The sequence below is a fragment of the Salvia hispanica genome, chromosome 1 (genome assembly GCF_023119035.1).
Source record: "Salvia hispanica cultivar TCC Black 2014 chromosome 1, UniMelb_Shisp_WGS_1.0, whole genome shotgun sequence".
NCBI lineage: Eukaryota > Viridiplantae > Streptophyta > Magnoliopsida > Lamiales > Lamiaceae > Salvia > Salvia hispanica.
Genome location: NC_062965.1, coordinates 25,612,005 through 25,637,036, shown reverse-complemented (window position 1 = coordinate 25,637,036; position 25,032 = coordinate 25,612,005). Strand labels below are relative to the sequence as shown.

Here is a 25,032-nt window from a genome sequence, read left to right as displayed (position 1 = left end):
GGTTTAATATCCGCAGAGATGTTAAGTAGCCGATTTCTGCAGGTATCTGCCCACTAAAAGAGTTGTAGGATAGGGACAACAAAGCAGCTGTGAACATACGGATAGATTTTTCGGAATAGCGCCACTCAGCTGATTCACGGATAGATAAATCCCACCAAGAAATGGAAGATTACTGCACATGTCTGCTGGAAGACTTCCGTTCAATTCATTTCCTGTCAACGCTATATTCACGAGCTTCGACATGTTGAATATCTCAGATGGTATAGCGCCGGAGAGATGATTGAATTCGATCGCCAGAGTTTGCAAATTCTGGAGTTTCCCTAACTCCTTTGGGATCTCTCCACTCAGAGTATTGAAAGATATGCCAAGAAATTGTAGGTTTGTTAGGTTTGAGAGAGATTTGGGGATGGAACCTGTGAAGCTGTTGTTGCGGAAGTCCAATCTCTCTAACTTTGGTAGTTGACCAAAGAGAGGAGAAATGACTCCGGTGAAGTTGTTACGACGGAGGGATATGATCTTTAACCGGTGAAGGAAAGAGAGCTCGTGAGGCAAAGCTCCGGTGAAGTGGTTGCTGGTGAGGTTGAGGGAGACGAGAAAGGTTAGGCGCCCGAGCTGTGGTGGAATGGTGCCGGAGAGATTCATGTAAGAGAGATTCAGGGTGGATACTCTGTTGTGGCGCGAGCTGCAAGAGACTCCGATCCAGCTGCATACGGAGCTCGAATCAGTCCAATTTGTTGCAAGTAGACCAGAAGGGTCAGAGATGATGTGTTGTTTTAGTGAAAGAAGGGCAGTTTGATCAGTGGCAAGGCTTATTTCGGCTGAACAAGGTGTTTGAAAGGTTATGGTAAGGAATGCATATGCAAGAATGTAGTAATACAACATTTTCTCCATGTCTACAAATTGGAAGGTGTGGTTGATTGATAGAGAGATATATTTCTACCATAAAAATAAGAGCCATGCAACATTGACGGTAGGAAGCCTAATCTTAAGGCCATTTATATGTTGAGTAAATAAAGTCTTCGATTTGAGTAGGTGACAGTAGTATGAACAAAGGATGTGGTTTTAAGACCAATTTTATGTAGTTTCATCATTACAAAAGAATAATCTCCTAATATGAGTGAAATTTGGACTCTTTGTTAAACTTGTAGATATTATCTTCTGTCATAATTCTAAATTGTATGTGTTGTGTGAAGCTTTTACATTTACTAATAGTAACATTTATTATTTTCTCTGTTTTACATTTTGAAGAAGCAATTACTTGGTTCGTTCCAATTTAAAATAATTATGACCCCACAAATACTAAAATCAAAGTCAATGTTCACAAAGTAATGTAAATATAACCAGCTGCCACAAAAAGCAGAATCAGTTTGAGGCTTCCTTTCCTAACCTCTTCCCTTTCCCCACAATTTGCATGAGACCACACCAAAAGTTACAGTTGTTTCAAACTAAGCTTTTTCCATTATCCACCTCAACTCAACATTGCACTATATTCAAAGAATCAATGATCAAAAGCCCAACTACAAATGCACACAGAGACATAAATATCATAACATAACAATCCACACAATCCCACATTTATTCCTAAATTATGATATACAAGCATGTAATGATGAATTTGAAGCAAAAAAAGTAAACTTTAAACAAAATAACTCATAAAATTGTTTGAATTGCAGCTAAACTTACTTGTTTCCCTTAATCTTGAACCATGCTTCTGCACATTGTTTGTGGGAGGCAGCCAAATCATCTTTGCAAGAACAACCTAGCTCAATAGGGATCCTAGATTCCTGATTGGTTGCATCCCTGCTGAGATTTCAAATCCAGCAATCCTTGACGATTCTAATCAGATGCAGCTTAGATTCCTCTGCACCAGATTCCAGATCCACAATCTCCACTGAGCACTCTTGAAACATCTGAATCCCTCCTCTCATCCTTCTCATTCATATTAACATGAATCTCATTTCCATTAGCGGAAGGCGGTGCATCACCTCCTCTCTCGGCGGCTACTACTGCCGGACCACCCCGCCGCCGCCGACATGAGTGGTTTTAGCTGAAACTAAATCAGCATCACTGGATTGCTGTAAAGATTGCATTTTTACAGTAGCCCAGATCAAGATTCTTCATGAACAGCAGAAACAAGACTGAATATCAAAAATTAATCATCACCCTATTGTTCTTTCCCTCTCTTTATCAAGACTGTCATTTGATTGGGACGGGGGAGCAGCCAACAAAGAAATAAGCTTTTTAGTTCTTACAATGAATAATTCTGTATAATTAGAAGAAAAAAGCGTCGGTGTCACTGTGTTGTGAATAATACATATTCCATACAAAATGTTTTACCTTTGTTTTAATTTAGTACAATTTAGTATAAAAAGTATTAAATTTATATATTTCATACAAAAAATTACATTGGTGTTTTTAAGTTAATACATTCTATTAAACATTTTAAACACCGTTAGTTAGTTTATAATTTGTCCTACTTATCATTATAATAAAAGAATAATTAAAAATTTAATACAATTAATCACTCTAAAAAAATGTCAATATCAATTCTTACCGCAATTGACTGTGATTTACAAAAATTATGTCTTTCAATATACTCCATTTTCTATTGTATTCTTTATAGAACACAATATAAAATAAAGTCTATATTTCATCTTTACAAAATGGCTCATTTGAGCTTCCATTAGTCAATAAGTCAATATTTAATTTTTACAAAAAGATTCAATATCTTTTTAGTTGTATTCTCCATTGTTACACGAGAAAGCTTCGACAATAAAATGCAATTTGCTAATTTCATGGTGAAGAGTGGTGATTTTTTTATGTGTTTTTTATTTTTGTGAGTAATAAAAATAACTGTGTTTGATATAATTAATGAAAAGTTTTATTTTAAAATTTTTTGTACAAATCTGAAACATCGATGAAACTTTTTGTATATATGATGTACTCCCTCCGTCCAACAAAAGATGTCACACTTTCCTTTTTAGTTTGTCCCACAAAAGATGTCACATTTTCCTTTTTGGAAAAAGTTCTCTCGCACATGAATATAAAAATTATACTTTTTCTCTCCATTTAACACACAAAACAAAACCTCCTAAAATCTCGTGTCGTCCCACAAGTGTGACATCTTATGTGGGACGGAGGGAGTAATTGGAAGTAACAGTATTAGTAGGGACTTGACAGAATGTATTATTTTGGTACACTAAGTAAACTATTTGTATGAAATATGTAAACTTAATACTTTTTGTACTAAACTAAAACAAAGGTAAAATATTTTGTATGAAATATGTAATTATCCCGACTGTGTTAGGGATAACCATTCGCCTCTGCCCCCTCTTTTTTCTGTTAATCCAAACTTTTGACATAATTGTTCACGAAAAGTACTACCTCCGTCGCCCAAATTTTGACACAGATTACTATTTCTTTAACAGCCCGGATTTTCAAAAGCATAAAGTTTTAAATCACAAGTCATAGTAATACATTGTACCTCTTCCTTCATGGTTGAACGGGACGAGGTGCGGTGTTGAGCCTCTCACATTTAGTTCATTTGTATAAGAGTACAAAGATAAACTTCTATATTTTGAACAAAGACTCTTGGGTCCAGAGCGGAAAGAACTGAGGCTCTGATACCAACTGTAACAGCCCGGATTTCTAGGGTACAATAAATACGGGGGCTGCTACCAAAACGGACTTCAAAGCACTGAGAATAAAGCCTAGGGTTTCAATAAAAGAGGTTCGACTAAGGCATTAAACGATCTAACAAGCCCTAAGTCAACGATTTAGTCAAGAGGAATAAATGAAGGATAAATATCATAAAACGTGATCGAAATCAGAAGGGGATTCAACATGAGTCAACAGAACCACAACAAGTCTCAAACATCTAACTCAAAAGGGGCAAACTCAAAGTAATCAAAAAGTACTAGAATATGTCAAGAATTCAGCGGAAAAGACCAAGAGTAGTGGAGCCATGTATGGAGACACGACTACACTCAGTGTTCAGAACAACCGTCTTAATTAATTAATGAGGTCAACACCCGCCACCGCTCGTCGCCATTCAACCTGCACATAAGGAAAACACATGCAGGGCTGAGTATTTTGAAATACTCAGTGAGCTCGTTGCCAAAACATTTTATAAGCTATGCCACCCTTACCAAGTGTACTCGAGTTTTACATTTTATCAAAACAAAAATATCATCGAGTATCACAAAATATTTTCATAGATTGGCCAATCAAATATCTCCCATTTTCTCATCAAATTCCACAATCTCAATCATATCCATGGTGCGACGAAAGTGTGGCCACACTTTTCGCCCACGAAACCGACCGACTAGCAAGGACGGCTCACGATCCCCTCGTGTACACAGCCTGGTAGGGTTTGCGGCCCGTACTCAGACCCGAATTCGTATAACATATCCACCGCCTTAGCCCAATGGATCGAACTCACAAACTAGGCTTCAGGCGCACAATATCACAATAAAACAAACATAGGTATGACATAACAGTTAAACCACCCTTATAACACCAATCAATATTTTGCAAGAAGTAAAAGAGTTTAAGAATATAGCCCACCTCGACTGCTTAGATTTCAAGTAAGTTTCTCTTTTCCTTTATCTGGCTTCGCAACCAAGGTTTCACCTTTTTAAAGCACATAGGCACATATCACAAATTAGATTCATAACTCGACTCTTAATACATGCATGTCTCGACACTTTCCCTTTTTCTCTCGACTTAACTTATTATGACCAATCAACATCAAGTTTACTAAATATATAATTCATTCGCATCTCAACTCTAGATCTAACATCAACATGTATCGCACACGAGTATACAACACACACGTACAACACAACACACACACGCACACAACACACCACATACATATTTTCTATATCCCTTTTTATCCCACTATCTCTCAAACAAGATGCATGAGGGTTCAAGAATACCGATCAATCGGTTAGAAAGAAGAGGAATCGAGTAGAAAGAAGAAGATAATCATAGGGTTACCTTTTTAAGAAAAACGATCGGTAGAAAGTAAATAAAGACTTGGTTCTTCGAAAATTCTTGGATCAAACTTCAATTTCTTCTCAATGGATGAAGGATTAATGGAGTAAAGTAGGAGAAAATTGAGAGAGAGTGAAAGAGGGGGAGGGATGAAAAATACATGGGGGCTAGGGTTAGGTTTTGGCTCCTTATTTATAGAGTCCAATAAGATCTTTAGGTAAATTAATAGAATATTTGGTAAGATCTTATTCTTCACAATTAAATAAATATTGTGAAGTAGGGAAGAAGAAAAGTGGCGTGAATTAGGGTAGGGAAATAAGGAATTTTCGAACTCTAGGCTATTTAATTAGCCTAGGATTTAATTTGGTATTTTCACGGAATAGAATAAAATATCACGGAGCAAAATAAATAAAATAAAAATCTCCCAACTTGAGATTGAAAAAAAAGAGGCGTGTAGTTGGCCTTTCAATAAGGAAATGGATTTTTTTTTAATATTAATTAAAATAGGATATGATAAGATCTCTTGAGGTATGGAAAGATTTGGTAGAATATTTAAATTCTAGGTATGGAAGGAAATCAAATAAGGAATCAATAAAATAAGCAAAATATTATTTCCTTCCCAACATGGTGATTTTCGAAAATCACTATTAAATAAGGAGGTGTCGATTTTCCCATTAAAATAAGGAATAATTGGGTCTTGGATTTAATTTGGATAAATATCCCAAGAATTAAATTAAATCCGAAAAAATAGAATTTCTTCTTCAAAAGTCAAGGGGGTCGAAAATCTCAAGAATTGAGTGGCTAGTATTTATGGAAATTTTCTCTAATATTCTCACTCACCCTTAAACGAATATTTCACCTCATAAATTAATAAATCACATGCCACATCACATAATCAATATGTTTGACTCTTCAAACTTCCAACGAGAACCCTAGACTCGACTCGGCCATAGCATCTCATGCAATAAATGCATTCACGACTCCACGTCATCAATAATAAATTTTTGGGCTCTAAAATTAGGGTTCGAAAATTCGGGATGTTACAATTTCGGTCCGTCCCTGAAAATTTGACACACTTCACTTTTTACCATTTTTGGTAGTGGACTCCATATTCCACTAATTCATTCGTACTCACATTTTATTATAAAACTAATACTTTAAAAGTAGGAACCACATCCCACCAACTTTTTCAACTCACTTTTCATTATATTTCTTAAAACTCGTGCCGGGTCAAAGTGTGTCAAAATTTGGAGGACGGAGGTAGTATCTTATAGCTGCGGCAGACATGTGAGTTTTAATTCAACATGTGATATGTAAAAACGAAATTTGTTTTCGTAAAATATGGTTTTGCTATTACTCCGGATATTTATTAAATGAGTAAAGGTCAAAACTAAACATATACCGATTTTATGATTTTTGGTCTTATACTTTATCTTTTGAAATTTTTGCATCCTAAACATTTCAATTCGAATCACAATTGGTCCTACACTAACAATTCTATCGATTTTTAAACGGTTTTAACCCGATTTTTAAACAGTTTTAACCCGAATGAGACTGTTAAAACCATCAAAATCGGTCAAAATCAGGTTAAAACCGTTTAAAAATTGACGAAATTGTTAGTGTAAGACCAATTGTGATCCGAGTTGAAATGTTCAGGATACAAAAATTCAAAAGATAAAATATATGACCACATAAAATGGGCATATGTTCAGGACCAGTTTTGGCCTTTACTCTTATTATTTTAATTTCTTTTCATTATTAATGTCATTTTTATCCCTTATCCTTGAATAATATTTTAATTATTTTTTTCTCTAAAACTAGTGATAATATATGAAAAAGTTATTTATAGAAAAAATTACTTAAAATAGAAGTAGTACTTTATTGCCTAGTTTTTTTTTTCTATTTGCACTGTAATATATATATAGGTAATCTGTGTTGGTATTTACTCCTTCCGTTCCCCTAAAAGAAACGTAGCTTTTAGATACGATATTTAAAAAATAGAGTTTTATTAGTTAAGTAAAATAGAATAATAAGAGAAAATAGTAAGAGAGAGAATGCGAAAAAAATAAACAAATAACACACTTACCTTGAGATATAAACTTATTTTTAACTCTAGTGGATGAGAAAAGGAGATGGCCTAGTTGAAGCCATATTGCTCTCCAAGTCCTAACTAATACTCCGTCCGTCCCACAAAAGATGTCATATTTGTGGGACGACACGAGATTTTAGGAAGTTTTGTTTTGAGTGTTAAATGGAGAGAGAAAATATAATTTTTATATTCATGTGAGAGCGAACTTTTTCCAAAAGGGGAAATATGACATCTTTTGTGGGACAAACTAAAAAGGAAAGTGTGACATCTTTTGTGGGACGGAGGGAGTACTCACTAAGACTTACTCTCTCCGTCTCATTGAAGATGACCCACTTTCCTTTTTGATTTGTCCCAATTAAGATGACTCATTACTTAAAATGGAAACACCTTTATCTCTACTTTATTCCCTCTCTCTTACTTTACTCTCTCCTCTTAACACACAAAATATAACACTTATCTCATGACGAAGGATTTGATGAGATTTTGTTTTTTGTGTTAAACAAGAGAGAAAATATAATTTTTGTATTAAGAGATTTTTTTTGAAAAATAAAAATGTGATATTTTTAGTGAGATAAACTAAAAAGGAACGTAAGACATCTTAGGACAGAGTGAGTAGTAGTTACTCCCTCCGTACGCCATTAAATGTCCCATTTTTTCTTTTTCATTTGTCCGCCAATAAATGTCCCATTTCACTTTTACCATTTTTGGTAAGTGGACCATACACCCTACTAACTCATCCCACTTACATTTTTTATAAAACCAATATAAAAGTAAGCCCCACATTCCACCAACTTTTCTACCCACTTTACTTCATAAAGTCAAACAATTTCTTAAATCCCGTGCCGGTCAATTATGAGACATTTTATGGCAGACGGAGGGAGTAATAAAACAATACACTCTCCGTTCCAAAAGAATATCCACTTTGGGTTTGACACGAGTTTTAATGCAAAATTGGTGAAGTAAGAGAGAGTTAGAGAGAAAAACTAATTAAAATATTGTTAGTGGAGAATGAGTTCCACCTCATTAGAGATTTTTTTTTTTCCACAATTAGAAAGTGCATATTCTTGTGGGACACAAGAAAAAGTGTATATTTTTATGGGACGAAAAGAGTATATTACTAGTATTATCTAATTTTCCATACTGCTCTTTTTTAATACGTAATTCAAACATTTTATCCACTATTTTTAATATATTAAATAAAAGTTACTGCCTATAAATATCTTTATAAATTTTTAAAAAAAATTAATAGTTGGGATTTTAATCTCTAAAATAATTAACTTTCTCAAAAATCTGGTACTTCTCATAGACTAAAAAGTGACATGAAAAACCATGAACTTTACTAACGGTGTTTTTTTTCAACTCGACCCAATATTAAGAAAATTTCAGCTATATACAACCAATGTGGACAATCGTCAAGTGGACGTGTGTACTCACGGTGAATTTTAAGCCATATGACGTCGTTTCCACCAAAATTTCAAGAATCCAAAAATTTAGCACTGGGAGATTATGTTACTGCTCCTTTGAACGATCGACACTGCCATTCCAAATTTGCTTCTCCAAGTAAGCTATGCGAATGGATTTATTCAAAAAACACAATTCGTAAAATTCATAAAATTCATGGGAAAATAAACACGATTCGAAAAGTTCATTCCAAACACTAACTACTTGAACAACGCAACCATTCCAAACACGCAGCCAGTCTAATCTGCCTCCAACCCGTCGTGGGTAAAAATCACGGTTTCTAAAGTTTATAGTTTTTCATACCACTTTTATTATTTATGAGAAATACTATATTTTTGAAAAAGTTAATGGTTGTAGCCTTTTTTAATGTGCATCTTTAATGTGCAAACTATAAGCATTTTTTATAATAATTCATCCAGTATTATTATCTCATATTTCATAGATAATTATGGAATATTAATGAATTGTTATTGAAATTACCACTACTTTGATGTTAATTTCATCATCGTAAATAAGTGAAACACAAGATTGAATTATTAGTATTAAAACTCTTTATAATTGATAAATAAATAGAAATTCAACCTAAGGTTGAGTACAATGATCCAAAAACTGACTAAAAATGAAATTCTTGCAATGCATGGAATAGACTAACTAAAACTAATAGACTAACTAAAACTAGAATCAAGCTAACTAGCCTGAATTAATTCTTAACTCCAGGAAAAAGTTGACTAAGCGCTCTGTCTTTGAAACTCTTTGCAACAACTTTGTAAGCAGCTTCTGTGGGATTAGATGAATCCCAAAATACATACTCTGAGTGATCATGACACATGAGGGAGGCAATATTGCAAAGAGGCCCCACCTCGAATGCACCAGTTCCACAACATGAGGTTAGTGTAGTCTTGAACCCTAAATCACAAAATTATATACATATACAAGATTATTAGGAAATATGTTACTGAAATTAGTAATTAATTAGTTAAATAGGTAGCTCACCATATTGGTATGGCTTGTTGATCATGTTCATCATAGGGTTGTAGTAGTCCACATAGACAATCTTAAGATCAGGCATTGCTTCCATCATTTTCTTAATTCGGGTTGCGAGATTAGTGTTGTATTGTTGGGCGTCAGAGTTGTGGTCATCTCTGCACTCGCGCCTTAGAGGGTCGCCACTCTCGTTCTTGATTGGCGGGATGTTGGTGAAGGCATCTACTGGCATACACCCAATCGGCGGAACGCCAACCAGTGCTATCTTCCTAGCACCGGCTTTTCTCAATTTCTGCACCGTCACATCAAAATTGAATTAGTCATTAGTGTCACTAATACAGTAATATTCCATCCATCTCATTCAAGATGACTTTAAAGTAGAGTTATATACTCCACTAATATAATTAATATACTATTTAAAAGAGAATGGATGACAGATGAAGAATATGAGACTTACCGTAACGAAATTTTCCATGTTTAGGAGCAACATTTGAATGTAGGCAGGGTAAGAGTACTTGGCCCTAGTGAGTGGCTGCATATAGAAATCATTGATTATATCAGTTGAGCCTGCTGCAACCAAGAAGAGTGCTTTCTCCACTGTTTGTGTTGCCTTTTGAAGGCCATATGCCTTCTGCATTTGGTCGAACGCCATTTCGAAATGCCAGAACTGTCTATCCAAGTTGTGGACGCCCAGCTGCAGCGCGGTCATTTGGCTGTAGCCCGAGCACGACGATGCGAAGCTGACACCGGTGATTAGGTCCTTGTTGGTGACCGAGGCGTCCGAGTAGGCCGGCAAGAAGTCCTTGAGGCCGTAAGCGGCGACGAGGAAGTCTCCGGGGATCTTGCCGTTGCTGAACCTTCCGGTGTGGCTTCGGCCGGGAAAGTCGGACCCGTAGGGGTCGTGATCGGCGCGGCAGAGGGTGAGGATATGGTTGTTGTTGCCGGCGTCGAGAATGGAGTCGCCGAAGGCGTAGATGGCGCTTGGCCCGTTTGTGGCGGCGGAGGGAGTGGTGGTGATGGACAGGAAGAGGAGGAAGGCTAGAGGGACAAGAGGGCTATTGTTCTTCATTTTTGATTGAATTGGAACGGCTTTGTTTTGATAGGAATTGATTAAGTGGATGAGCTCTGATGAAAAATGCTATGAGAGGCCATATATTTATACACAAACTTGAGAGAGAATTTGTTGCAAGAAATTTTCAAAGAAGAATGCCGATTCAAGGTTAGTAGTAAACTGGGAGATCTAATCATAGGTGGAGAATTTTAGTGTTTGAATCCTATATCTATGCCGATTCAAGGTTAGTAGTAAACTGGGAGATCTAATCATAGGTGGAGAATTTTAGTGTTTGAATCCTATATCTTAGGAGGTATTTAATTTATTTTTAACTTCATTTTGTAGTGGTATGAAATAAAATTAAATAAGACATAGGAAAAGATTTAATTTATTTTTAACTTCATTTTGTAGTGGTATGAAATAAAATTAAATAAGACATAGGAAAAGATATGCGCCGCCTTTTATTTCCATCATATTGAGTTTGTTCAATACATACCATTAAATTAACTTTTATAGGAGCTCAATGTCCATAATCTTTTCAGATATTTACCGATATTATCCAAATGTGCACTTATTGAAAAATATCTAAGTCACGTTTTCAATATACTTTTTCTTTTCTTTACACTATTAGATTTTGTTTTTTTAATGAAATTTTTATTTAATTTTTTTACTTTTTTGTTTAATATGTTATCCTATTTTCTTTAACCTTTTATCCTTAAATACTCGAAGCTAATCATTTATTATAATATTAATATCTAATACACAATTAGAATCTATAAGTATCTTAGTTTATTGATTTAATTGAAAATTAATCGAGTGTTTTTTAACAAAAAATAAAATGTCATAGTAAAAAATAAGAGAACAGTTTATGGCATATTTGCAGACAAATTATACTTATACTATCTTTTTTTACTACTCACTCTTTTGAAATACTATGTTATAGTACACTATTATCTTTCACTTACAGCCGTAGTGATTACATCTATGTACTTAATAAAATGGTGTGAAGAAATTAAAAGAAAAGATCATAACATTTTTTTCTTTTTTGTTAAAACACTATTTTTATTTTTATTAAAACTAGATATATCATTTTCAACTAAATAAATAAGTTAACATACTTGAAGATTCTATATGATATTTGAGAATATTCTTAGAATAAAAAAGAAAATAAAAAAGATGCCAAATGTTAACATTCATAGATCGTTTGAAAAATATTGGTAAAAACATTTTTTAAATGATGTAAGATTCACAATTAGTCTTGTGGTCCTATAATAATTAAACATGTGAAGGAAGTAAACTAATAAAGAGTATAATAAGAGAAAATAAAAGGCAGCGCACATCTCTTGCGTTTCATTTGTTGTTTGGTGCGTTTCAAGCACAGCAAGGTCTGCTGTGTTTTTTTAACACAACAGAGGATCTCTTTCCCTTAAAATTTGGCACTATTTAATCCGGTACGAATATATGGGTCCTAATTTTATATATTAGTTTTAAAATAAAATGTTAGTAAGAATGAGTTAGTGGAATGTGAGGTCCACTACTAAAATTGGTATAAGTGAAAAGTGATAAATTTTTAGGGATGGATGAAAATGGAAATAAGTGACAAATTTTTCCAATAAAAGAGTTGTAGGATAGGGACAACAACTGCAGCTGTGAATACGGATAGATTTGTCGGAATCGCGCCACTCAGCTGATTTACGGATAAATAAATCCCAGCAAGAAATGGAAGATTATTGCAAGAGACGCCAATCCAGCTACATACGGAGCTCGAATTAGTCCAATTTGTTGTTAGTAGACCATAAGGGTCAGATGATGTGTTGTTTGAGTGAAAGAAGTGCAGTTTGATATGTTGCAAGGCTCGTTTGGCTAAACAAGGGTTTTCATGGGCTAAGGTGAGAAATGCATATGCAAGAATGCAGTACTCCCTCCGTCCCACAAAAGATGTCACATTTGTGGGACGGCACGAGATTTTAGGAGGTTTTGTTTTGTGTGTTAAATGGAGGGAGAAAATATAATTTTTATATTCATGTGAGAGAGAACTTTTTCCAAAAAGAGAAATGTGACATCTTTTGTGGGACAAACTAAAAAGAAAAGTGTGACATCTTTTGTGGGACGGAGGGAGTACCACATTTTCTCCATGGCTGCAAATTGGAAGGTGTAGTTCACTGATAGAGCCATGCATGCAACATGCAACATTTATTCACTTGCACACAATATTAATCAATGTGGCTAATAAGTTGATTTTAAAGGCTCCTTGTTTGAACTAATTAATGAGCGATTAGATCTGTTTAGTGTCCCTCTTAGCTACAACATTACAGCTAATATGCAGAATTGTCAACGTGCTTCTCACATGCAGTGAAGAATTCTTGCATTTTATTTTTAGACTAAGTATAATGTTGTATTCCATCCATGTCACTGTCGAACCTTTTAAAAACCAATGCGATGCCAAAGTTTTTCAAGATGCTTACGAGTAGAAAAAGAATGACAAGTGGTGCCACGTTGAGAGGAGCAGAGGCAAGTCCCTCTGCCGCTCCAGGCTGCCGGAGAATGCCATCACCGGATTTTTTTTTCATACTGTTGATATTTTTAAAAATTATTAGTTGTAAATACTTTTCTAATTATTATTAATTAAATAAATAAAATAAACAAAATTCAAATGACATTAATTTAAATAGACTTGGTCTAAACTTCATTTGAGTTCAAAATGCATAAAAACATATTCTTCAATGTTTCTCATGTATTGGAAATATTTAATGAAAGTTTTAAAAAATAACAATTTAGGCCATAAATAAAAGCGTCCCTTAAATCAAGGATAAATTAACTTAATCTTTTGTGTTTTAGGACACTTCCATTTGCGTCCTTTAATTTTAGTTGAGACACTAACAATATGACACTTTTTGAAGTATTGTTGATATATTTAGAAATACAAATTAACTTCGTTAGTTTAATTATAAAATATCTTAACAATTGTTTTCTTTTTAGTGTGGAAAATATATGCTCGTTGTCTTCTACACCTTCCCATAAAGCTCAAAAGCAATTAAGAAGATTCACATTTTTTCTTGGATAATTAATGCCCAATGCCAGCTAAGCATCTTGATTAAAGATCTTCTTTAGTTGCAGCAGTTGCATCACATGGAATGCAGCATTATCATATTTAACAAAGCTCAATCTACAACTAAACAAATGCAATAAAATATCCCAATAGTCGTTACCCTTCATCATCTATAAAATGCTAGAATTCATCACTACATGAATAATGGTTAGAGAAACTGCCGGCGCACGTGGTGATATTCCCATTCCCGGCGCAGGGGCACATGAATTGCATGCTCAATCTTGCTCATCTCTTCTGTTTATCCGACTTCCACGTCACCTTCATCGTCTCGGAGTTCACCCACCGCCTCCTCCTCAAGAACACCTCCGTCCCCGCCACCTTCGCCATTGATCCCGGCTTCCAGTTCCGGGCTATACCCGACGGCCTCCCCGACGATCACCCCCGCTCGGGTAACAAATCTGCTGATGTGGTCCCCGCCGTTACAAACAACATGGTACCACTTTTCAAGAAAATGATGTCTGACGGAAACCTCCTTGCTTCCCCTCAGCGGAGGCCGGTCACGTGCTTCGTTGCCGACGGATTTTTCAGTTTCGCTGCTGACTTTGCGGAAGAGAACGGCATTCCCTTGATCTATTTCCGAACTCCCAGCGCCTCCTACTTCTGGGCGATGATGTCATTCATTCAACCTCAAAATATTCCCATTCAAGGTAATCTAATTAATTTTCCCTCTCGTCCCCAAAAATGGACACATTTTTGACATTTTCATCTCGTTATTGTTAACTGATTCATTTCATTTTTACTACCTTCGATAACCAAACCTTATATACCATCAACTATTCCATTCACAATTATTGAAAAACAATATAAAAAAATAAAACTCATATTTACTAACTTTTATTTTACTTTTCGTAAAATATCAAAAGAATTCTTAAAACTTTCATGGATAAAAAATAAGACAATTAATAGGAACAGGACGCAATATATACTTAATTATTCATAATTTCTTATGAATTTCAATGCTACTATATCATTTAGGTTGCTTTTAGAGTGTGAAGGTTTCATTTGTCCCACTGTAAGTGGAATACTTTTTATTCGGCATATAATTTTATATAGTGTTATTTTGTTAATTAAGATGAGAGAATAAAGTAAATGACTGAAAAAATATCGAGAGGTGATGTTTCTATTTTAATACATAGTCATTTATAATGAGACATCTCAAAAAGGAAAATGTCACTTAAAATAAAACGGGGGAGTATCATTTTATTACGGTCAGTCATTAATGTCTCATATTATCATTTTAAAATATCTATCATTATATATTACTAGTATTTTACTTTTATTATTTGTAATAAATAAACTCATTAATCTATTTCATGTATTATTATACTCCCTCCGTTCCAAGATAAGTGACCTACTTCTTTTGGGCACGGGATTTAAGAAATGGTATTTAAATAAGTTAAAGTAGAGAGAGTAAAGTATGAGAGAGGGAAAAGTAGAGGAGAGAAGAGAGAATAAAGTAGGTGGAGAATAAAGTAAGAGAGATGACTTTTTGCTAAAAATGGAAATAGGTCACTTATAATGGGACACCCCAAAAAGGAATACAAGTCACTTATCTTGGGACGGAGGGAGTATATCATAGTACTGAGACATAGGCGAAGACTGTAAATTAGTATCATTTGATGATTTATGAGTTCCCCTATTTCGTCGGTAACAAAATTTTAAACTCTTGTTTGAAATAATGGTTCTCGATTATTAAGGTAAATCGATGGATGAATTAGTGAAATTAAAGGCATACGGGGAATGGAAGGATTACTCCGCGGCCGTGACCTACCGGGTTTCTTCCGCGACGACGATGTAAATGTCCGTCTTTTTCAGAGCTTAACAGTGGCGATTAGGCAAATCGGACGAGCACAAGCAGTCATATTCAACACATTCGAGGATCTAGAGGGGCCGATTTTATCAATCATGCTTGAAAAATTACCAAGAATCTACACTATTGGTCCTATCCACGAGCACCAGAAATCCAGGCTCATAGAGAAGGAATCCAAAGCCTCGATTGTTGCCGGTAATTTATGGGAAGAAGATCGGAGCTGTATAGATTGGTTGAACGCTCAGCTGCCGAGATCGGTGATCTATGTGAGCTTTGGGAGCATAACAGTTGTGACGAGAGAGCAATTGATGGAGTTCTGGCATGGTTTGCTTAATAGTTCTCAGAGGTTCTTGTGGGTGATGCGCCCGGATTCCATCACCGGAGAAGACAGGGACGATCAAATTCCCGCGGAACTGATGGAAGGTACTAAAGCGAAGGGTTACTTGGTCAAGTGGGCGCCGCAGGAGGAGGTTCTCAACCACCCTGCGGTGGGTGCATTTTTGACGCACATTGGATGGAACTCGACTTTAGAGAGCATTGTTGCTGGTGTGCCTATGATATGCTGGCCTTATTTTGGTGACCAAACTATTAATAGTAGGTTTGTGAGTGAGGTATGGAAGATAGGTATTGACATTAAAGATATTTGTGATAGATTGATAATTGAGAGGGCAATTAGGGAGGTTATGGAAGTGAGGAAGGATAAGTTTTTGGAAAGGGCAGATGGTATGGCCAAAATGGCTAAGAAGGCTGTTGAAAGAGGAGGTTCCTCATACACCAATTTGGATGCTCTAATTGACTATATTATTTCATTGGTCATAACATTATAAACATTGGTAATGTAAATCTCAAATTTCTTTTGAAAGGGCTTAGAAGAAAATAATAAATGTACTATTGATTTTGGGCTGTATGACAATTTTTCCAAGTAAGCTAAGTAACATTATTTTTGAACTGTTAATTGGAGATAGGTGTTGGGCTGACCTAGCTATGTTGAGTTGGGCTTAGCATTGGTAAGAAATATGAACAAGCCCACTACTTTTAGAACAAAAAGGAGTAATGTTTAGTTAATATTTCTCCTCCTTTTCGATAATCACACACCCAACGACATCTCTCCATCTTTTGGGTGCTCAATCTTTGCTCCATTTATGTGGATTTCAAGCAAATGGTATGTATATTTCTTGAATAGTTGGTGTTTTTTGGATCCTAGGTTGAATTGAGCTTGAAATTTTTTTATTGCTGGATGAGAATGAGCACTATAACTATGTGTTGAGAAAGGAAAAGGGGGAATCGAAATTTAATTTAATTTGAGAATTTTCAACTTGTAGCTATATATGATGAATGATTGAGACATGTTTGAAGAACTCTTTTCTTTATTAGATATCCTCTGTATCTGCTGTTGTGAACAGAGGAGATTTTCCCAAAATATTCCATTTTGAGTATAAATCTTTCAAGCTTTTTCTAAAGCAATGCTATACTTGTTTTAACCCACATTTTGAGCTTGTAAATGTGTAATAAGAATGGTTGGATATCCTTAGCATGTCCGCTTTCATAGTTGTAATCTATAATGCCAATTACATGAGAAATAGTATTATTTTGAATAAAAATATGCATATGTGCAAAATGATCTACTGTATGTCTCTTATCGTAGTAACTGGATGCATAATGGTAATTAATTTATATGTGATCCATGTAATTTGTACTGAAGGTGATAAATTATTGAGTATTAGCCACGAAGACGAGAAAAGAACAGGTTCACGAGTAAAAAGGCTATTGATATCACAATATGTTAGGCGTACAAAGGTACTGTATTTTTCACTCTATTCGTTTAATGCTCTCAACCAAGTATGATATTTGTTGCCTTAATGTGGTTATAGTTGTAAAAAGAGAAGAAACATGATAGTATGACTACATTATGTAACATATTCTTCATAATGAAGTAGCATGTATTGAGGTTTGCATCTTGATGTAAAGGCCAATAATGATTTGATGGAAGTAAGAAAAGATCAGTTTTTGGAAAGGGGAGAAGATGTGGCTAAATTTGGATAAAGGACTAATGCAAAATATCATTGGTACTTTGATATTGGACTAATACAATATATCTATAATTCCCATGTATTCAATTTGAAACTTTTTACTCCCTCCGTTCTATAAAAAATGTGCACTTTTCATTTTCGTCCGTCCCATAAAAATATGTGTATTCCATTTTTGGATAGTTATCTCAATTTATTACCCTTATACATTAACTTATTTACAACTTATACCACCATCAAACACTACTAATAATATTAGTCCCATTATCCACTAGCACTATTTTAATTATCATTCTCCTCCTCTTTCTTACTTTACAGATTTTGTCTTAATTCTCATGGTATATCAATTGCCCATATTTTTATGAGATAGAGGGAGTATAAGAGTGTCCACTATAGTTGGCCGGGCCAAGCCACAAAGTGTGGCCAGGCCACAAAATCGTGGCCGGGCCACCAATGCCCATGTTTCCCACTATAGTGGACATGACCAAGCCACCCAAAAATTTATTTTTTCCATTTTGTTTATATTTTAATTCTACTACAATAAAAATTGTTAGACTACAATAATTAAATAAAATGCATAATTTAATGAAAACTAAAACGAAAATCAAATCTTCGTTGTATTATAGAACGGGGTAAAATTATACAACGAAAATTATTTTAGAACACGCAAACAAAAAGATAAAAAAACACCGCCATCGCCGCGGCTGAGCCGCGGCTCGTGGCCAATGCTATAGGAGGGCCGCGGCCGGGCCACGATCGTGGCGCGCCCACGTCCACCCCCCCGCGGCTGCCCACCCCCTCACTATAGGGAGCCGCGGCTCGCCTATAGTGGATACCCTAATGAAAACTGCAAGATAAAACAGAGAAGTTAAACCTGTTTTGAGAATATCAATGTTTTTAGTGCGAAATGTTTTAATGCAAAATTAATAAAGTAGGAAAAAGATAGAGAGAACAAGGTTTAGTTATTTTTAATGCGAAATGAGATCCACCTTAGTAAAGAGAAAAACTTACCAAAATGAAACTAATTGTATAAACTAATTGGTGGATGACCCAAAATGAAAAAAAGTAACACCTTTTTTTTGAATTGATATAGTAAGATATTATCCAGAGTCTTGGCATTCATAGGAAAACCACTTTGTAAGGCCTTCCCCAATCATATTTAAGCTTCATCCCAAAAACCCAATGTTGGATTTTCATCAGCTCTGCTCAGAGCTTCTTTCATATTAATCCTTTTATAAGAAGAATCTGCACAACACTTGAAGGCCAACTCCAGTATGGATGATATGAAATCCACAATTTTATCACCATGTACTTCATCAACATTCATAAGTTGGCATCTATAACTTGATATGTGAATTCTGGAACAGACCTTTCAATCCAAACCTTTCAATCCAATTCTTCAAGCTTAGATCTCCAACAAACATGTTGTCACTTGGCTTTTTTCTAGTAAAGACTTCCATCAACATCACCCCGTAGCTATAGACATCGCACCTTGTGGAGACTAGTCCTTCTTAACCATACTCTACAATCCCCAAAAAAAAAACAAAGTATGAAACAAGACATCATTTATTAAAAAGTATATACGTAATTAATGTAGAATAACAATTAACCTGGAGAGCAATGTAACCCAATGTGCCTAGGGTGTTGGTTAAGACCATGCTATCTCCATCGCATAGCAACTTTGCTATCCCAAAATCGCTTACACGAGCAACCATATCTTTGTCTAACAAGACATTACTTGGCTTCAAGTCACTGTGGACAATAGGGGTCGAATAGACCATGAAGATACTCCAAAGCCGATGCAACATCGATCAATATATTCAATCTTTCCATGAAATTCAAGAAATAGTTGTGGGAATATAACCATTTCTCAAGGTTTCCATTGGGCATACATTCAAGTACTAATGCCTCATTTGAACAATAACTTATGACACTGTTCAGACACCCGTGTCGAATGCTACTAAGAATCTCACATTCGACATCAAATCTCGATGAAATGCCTTCTAACTGAAGATTAAACACCTTGACATCGACAACCTTCCCATGGTTAAGGATTCCTTTGTACACACAGCAAGAACTCCCCGTGCCAAGCAGACTGCTCTCACTAAATTGTTCAGTTCCTTGTAGAAGCTCATAATAAGAGATTCTTTCTGGCACAATGGATATCATCTCATCAAAGATAAAAGCTAGAGAAACGATTGAAATGAAAGCCACAACACCAAAAGCAATAAATGAACCTTGTTCCTTCTTTTTCCACTTGGATCTGTGATTTGAAACATCAGGGCATATTGGGACATGGAACCTCTGAATTCCACACAATGCCTCGTTGTCCTTAAAAGAATCCATAGTAAGGTTTCTGAAAGGACCACCACTGGGAATTTCTCCACTCAAAGTATTGAAAGAGACATCAAAGTAGTTGAGGTGTTGAAGTGCTTCCAAAGACTTTGGGATTGAACCAGAGAGGTTGTTATGGGACAAGTTAAGTCTCACCAAACTTATCATGCTTCCCATGGAAACTGGAATAGAACCTTCGAGTCTGTTATTTGCTAAATACAGATTAGCCAAATTCTGTAGCTTTCCAATAGTGCTGGGAATAGACCCGGACAACTGATTCATAGATAGATCAATAGAGATTGCTGCTCCTAAGTTACTCATTTTTTGAGGTAAAAACCCACTCAATGAATTTGAGGACAAGTTAAGATTCAACAAATCTTGCAGATCCCATAAGCTTGATGGTATGCTTGAATTGAACATGTTAGAAGAGTACATATAAATATGTCTTAAAGAAGAAATGTTTCCCAAACATTTAGGAATTGATCCTGAAAACTGATTTTGGCCAATATTTATTAAATTGAGGTTGTATAAATAACATACAACCTTTAGAATGGGGCCTTGCAATAAGTTATAACCAAGATATAATCCTTGAAGCTTATGCATATGTTCGATGGAGACGGGAATATTACCGGATAACTCATTGCCCTCTAAATCCAAGTCCGTCAAGCTGTTTAAATTTCCTATTTGAACAGGAATGCTACCGTTTAATTTGCAACGGCCGGCAGAGAATCGTCCGAGTGAGGAAGATAAATTCCCGACAGAAGCTGGAATGACGCCGTATAAAGGATTATCTGAAATAGACAAATAAGTTAAAGACTTGTAATTGGACAAAGATGTAATGAAGCCCAAGTTTGAAGAAGATGGTGGATTTGTAAGATTGTTTCTGAACAAATGAAGAATTTTGAGAAGTCTTAGGTTGCCGAGATCCATAGGTATATAACCACTGAATATGTTATCACCAAGTGAGAGGATCCTGAGTTGAGAGCAATTAGATATAGAGTTTGGTATTGGTCCAGAGATTGAATTCATGCCAAGGTAAAGGTCTTTGAGAGAGGGAGATGTATTGCATAAATTGGTTGGAAGAACTCCAAACATAGCATTCTGAATAAGTTCAAGGCCTTGAAGAGTAGAAATGTTAAAGAACTCATGTGGAATAGTTCCACTGAAGTTGTTCAACCCTAACGCTAATCTCTTCAGTTGGCGAAGTTGGCCAAATTCAGTAGGAATAATCCCTGCCAAAGATTAGATAAGTTGTTAACTTATAATGCCAAATGCAACGAATATATAACTTCTTCTGTCTAATAGTAATAGTCTAGCTATAGTGGACGACACCGATTTAATTTAAACTTAAGGAGAAAAAGTAGTTTGAATACTAGTATTAGTTAAAAAGGTAGGACATAAGTGATAAATAGTGATGAGCCATGTTACCAAAAGATGGAAGGGTACTAATTTTTTTGGATCGACGAAAATGAAAAATAAGATATAATTAGTTGTAGAAATATGGAGCATCATTAATACTAATAAGATGATATGTGTAGCATGGAAATCACAAGGTCTTCTCTTCTTACCTGTCATGTAGTTTTCGCCAATATCAAACGCTGTTAGCATTGTAAGATTCCCAAAATCCCTTGAAAGATTCCCAGTGAAATTGTTGCGGCATAGTGTTAATTCTTGAAGAGAAGACATATTCACGAAATATTTTGAGGCCAAAGTACCACCAATCTTATTTATTTTAACACTAAAACGAACTAGACTGTGAAGATTGCCAATCTCAGGAGGTAGTGTACCTGTCAAATAATTGTGACTATTCAAACAAACATACATACATCAAATTTATGTGAATCTAATCCTATAAGAGCAAGAACAATACCCTTCAAATTGTTAGAACCGAGGAATAATACTTGAAGAGATGTTAAGTAGCCGACTTCTGCAGGTATCTGTCCATTAAAAGAGTTTTTAGAGAGGGACACCACCTGTAGCTGTGAGCATAGGGATAGATTTGATGGAATCGGGCCACTTAGCTGATTCGTAGAAAGATAATTATGTATGATTTAATATAACTTGCTTCATAACTGTGAGAGAGTTCTAACGAGTTAGATCCACTTAGTAGACGCTAAGTTAGCTTCCTTTAAAACGAGACTATTAATTGAGAGTGGGGACTTTTCAAGGATCTTAGGAACTTTATGGAGTTTCGTGTTAGGATTGATAACCCTAATCTTGTAATCAACGTTTGCATCGCATGAGCATAAGGATTCGTCCTATCAAAGTAATAGCTGTGCTAGGGTATTGTAGTTTGGAATTTGTATAACTATAAATGTGAACGCACCCTGGAATTCCCTTATCTCTATCGTTTATCTCTGTGTTTTAATTGCATCTAGTTGTTAACTGCTTTCTATTGTTTTTAGTTTTCAAAAGTTTTCAAAATTCTCTTGCTTCTCCAAATAATAATTGAGTCTTAGTAGAAGATAGACAGACTGTGTTTGCATTCCCCGTGTTCGATATCCGGTACTGACCTTTGGCTATACTATTTCTATTCTGTATACTTGTAGGTATTAATAGTGCTAAAAAATAGTGCATCACCTCCTCCGGCTGAACCTGCTCTTGTGGCGGCTCCGCTGCCTCCGCCTGCTCCTGTGGGGGTTGCACCGTATCAACTCCCCCTTCCATAGCAACCTCTTTGTCCTCAAGGAACACGTTCGGAAACCGGCGACGCACCACCTCCAGCGGCTCCCACAATGGAGAATCAGTGCCGTCCGACCACCTAACTAGCACATGCTCCTTCGACTCCCTATCGTGCCACAACATACGACGATCCAATACGCGAACTGTCCAGCGGCTTATCCCCGCAAAATTCAATTGGCAAACTTGCACCCTGCTCGACAACCCCTTCTACAAAAGGCCTCAACAAACTAACATGAAAAACATTATGTATACGACTTCCCTCCAGCAAACGCAGCCTGTAAGCCACCAGACCAACCCGCTCCAATACCTCGAACGGTCCGTAGAAGCGACGTGCCAACTTTGCAGATAGAGGACGCGCCATCGAATGCTCGCAGTAAGGCTGTAACTTCAATAACACACGATCGCCCACCACAAACTCCACATGACGACGGTGTTTGTTGACAGACTCGCGTATCCTCTGTTGTGCTCGCTCCAAGTTTCCCCGCAGCTCCACCAATAGTTCCCCCCACTGGCGAATCAGATCTGCCACAGACGGGGGCGTTGCCAACGACGGTGGGTCAAATATCAAGCTCAGCGGCTCGCGCCCATATAGTGCCTTAAAAGGCGACATGCCCAACCCCTCGTGGTGGAAACAATTGAGGGCGGCAAGAAATTCGCCCACTTAGCCGGGCGCTCCGCTGAAAAAGCTCTCAAATACTGCTCCAGACCCCTATTACGGACCTCCGTTTGCCCATCTGATTGAGCTTGCCGTCGAAAAATTCAACTTAGTTCCGCTCAAGCGCATCAGCTCCTCCCAAATCTCATTTAGAAATACTGAGTCGTGGTCCGACACCAAGGTCTTAGGGTAGCCATGATGTCGCACGACCGTGTTAACAAACAACTGCGCCACTCGCAACGCATCAAAGCATGTCGGCAAAGCGGCGAAATGCGCATACTTAGATAAACGGTCAACCACTACCATAATTGTTGTGTAACCCTGAGATTGTGGAAGGCCAGTGATGAAATCCATAGAAACGACCTCCCATACCTGCGACGGAATAGGCAGTGGCTGCAACAGACCTGCCGGTTTCTAGGTTGAGTACTTAGACGTTTGGCATACCACACATGCCTCAACAAAACGCCGCACTTCTTTCCTCATGTTCGGCCAATAAAAATCCCCTGCGACGCGCTTCATCGTGTGCTCGAACCCCGGGTGGCCCGCCGAAGGAGAGGAGTGATACTCCGTCAGAATAGGCGTCCTTGCCTCAGAACAGGAACTAACATAAATCCGCCGCTTGTAAAACACCAGACCATCAACAAACGATAAATGAATAGGGCTCCGCCCCTCCTTAATAGCAGCGGTAATCTCCCGCATCTCTGGGGACGATTTCGTCTCCCTCCGCAACAGATCCAGCAAATGGGGAATAGGTTGTGCCGCCACTACGAGTAGCGCACAATCACTAGCAGCCCCCGCCTCGTCCAATTCCGCCGCAAACCTGCCCCTTCCGGCGCGGCCGATTATTCCTCCTCACGCCGGGATAGCGTGTCGGCTACCTTGTTTAGACTCCCCTTCTCGTACTCAATCGAAAACTTATACCCCATGAGTTTGCGGATGTATAACTGTTGATCTGGCGTCTGGACCACTTGCAGCAGCAATTCTTTCAAACTCTTCTGATCGCTCCTAATAATAAATTCCCTACCCAAAAGATACTGACGTCACTTCTGCACCGCCTCCACAATAGTGAATAGCTCCTTATGATATGTCGAAGCGGCCCTCCTGCGAGGCCCAGTTTCCTACTAAAAAATGCAATAGGGTGGTTTGCTTGCAACAGGCTGATCGAATTTCGGTAAACAGAGTACAGTTGTTGTGGTCATCGCGGCCTTGAGTTTCCCGAAACTCACCTCCGCCTCCGTAGACCAGGTGAAAGCGACCTTTTTCAGCAAGTCTGTCAGGGAGCAGTGATACACTCAGATTTTGCACTATTTTAAGGCCATTATTTGGTCTGTTTTTTATGTCAAAGTCACTATATACGTCCATTATTTGTATATTTTATCTATTTTGGTATTTTTGACGTGTTTTGTGAGAAATGTGCATAATTTAGCCGAAAAAGGGAGTCAAAACGCAAAGTCTAGAAATCCGGAGTTAGACGGCGACCGGCGACCGCGCGAAGTTGTACGGCGACTGCCGGCGCCTGGCGGCCAGAGCAATGCAGCGGCCTGCCTCAGAAAAATTACACTTAGAAGAGAGTCTCGCCCGGCGACCGCCGGAAGTCGTGCGGCGATCCGCCGCCGAAGGAACAGAGACTCTGGACTCCAACGCGGCGACCGCCGGCCAAGGTGCGGCGGCCCGCGGAGAAAGACGGCGAACCAAATTGCCCTAGATCTGCTACAAGATTTACCATATTTTGAAGATCTTTTCCTTCTACAATAAGTATTGGTTTTTCACTATAAATAGAACCTCAAGCTTCATCAACCAGAGAGCTTCTGGTTGCAACATAAATCTCCAGA

At 37.0% G+C, this 25,032-nt stretch overlaps 3 protein-coding genes and 1 pseudogene across 3 annotated transcripts in view; 1 reads left to right on the top strand and 3 right to left on the bottom strand.

Annotated features, from left to right (window-relative positions):
• LOC125201039 (probable LRR receptor-like serine/threonine-protein kinase At4g36180) overlaps nt 1-2,206 on the bottom strand; it is a 30,452-nt gene extending 28,246 nt beyond the window's left edge. Inside the window, exons 1-3 of the mRNA XM_048098916.1 lie at nt 1,684-2,206; nt 1,388-1,484; nt 465-703 (exon numbers count right to left, since the gene is read on the bottom strand). Of these exons, the coding sequence (XP_047954873.1) occupies nt 465-703; nt 1,388-1,413 (265 nt within the window). The 5' untranslated portion in view covers nt 1,414-1,484; nt 1,684-2,206. The remainder of the gene's footprint in view (nt 1-464; nt 704-1,387; nt 1,485-1,683) is intronic.
• A 6,898-nt stretch (nt 2,207-9,104) lies between these two features.
• Nucleotides 9,105-10,643, bottom strand: LOC125203781 (GDSL esterase/lipase At2g40250-like). Its single transcript, XM_048102226.1, has 3 exons — nt 9,990-10,643; nt 9,542-9,824; nt 9,105-9,454 (listed from the first exon to the last, which is right to left on the bottom strand). The coding sequence occupies exons 1-3, from the start codon at nt 10,599-10,601 to the stop codon at nt 9,249-9,251; spliced, it is 1,101 nt and encodes a 366-aa protein (XP_047958183.1). The 5' UTR covers nt 10,602-10,643; the 3' UTR covers nt 9,105-9,248.
• Nucleotides 10,644-10,738: 95 nt separating this feature from the next.
• Nucleotides 10,739-16,432, top strand: LOC125192132 (annotated as a pseudogene).
• A 2,598-nt stretch (nt 16,433-19,030) lies between these two features.
• On the bottom strand, nt 19,031-23,155 carry LOC125192127 (receptor kinase-like protein Xa21). Its single transcript, XM_048089598.1, has 7 exons — nt 22,841-23,155; nt 22,444-22,752; nt 21,734-21,884; nt 21,432-21,650; nt 19,394-21,095; nt 19,140-19,281; nt 19,031-19,051 (listed from the first exon to the last, which is right to left on the bottom strand). Exons 1-7 carry the CDS (start codon nt 23,153-23,155, stop codon nt 19,031-19,033), a joined length of 2,859 nt encoding a protein of 952 aa, XP_047945555.1.
• Nucleotides 23,156-25,032: the final 1,877 nt, after the last annotated feature.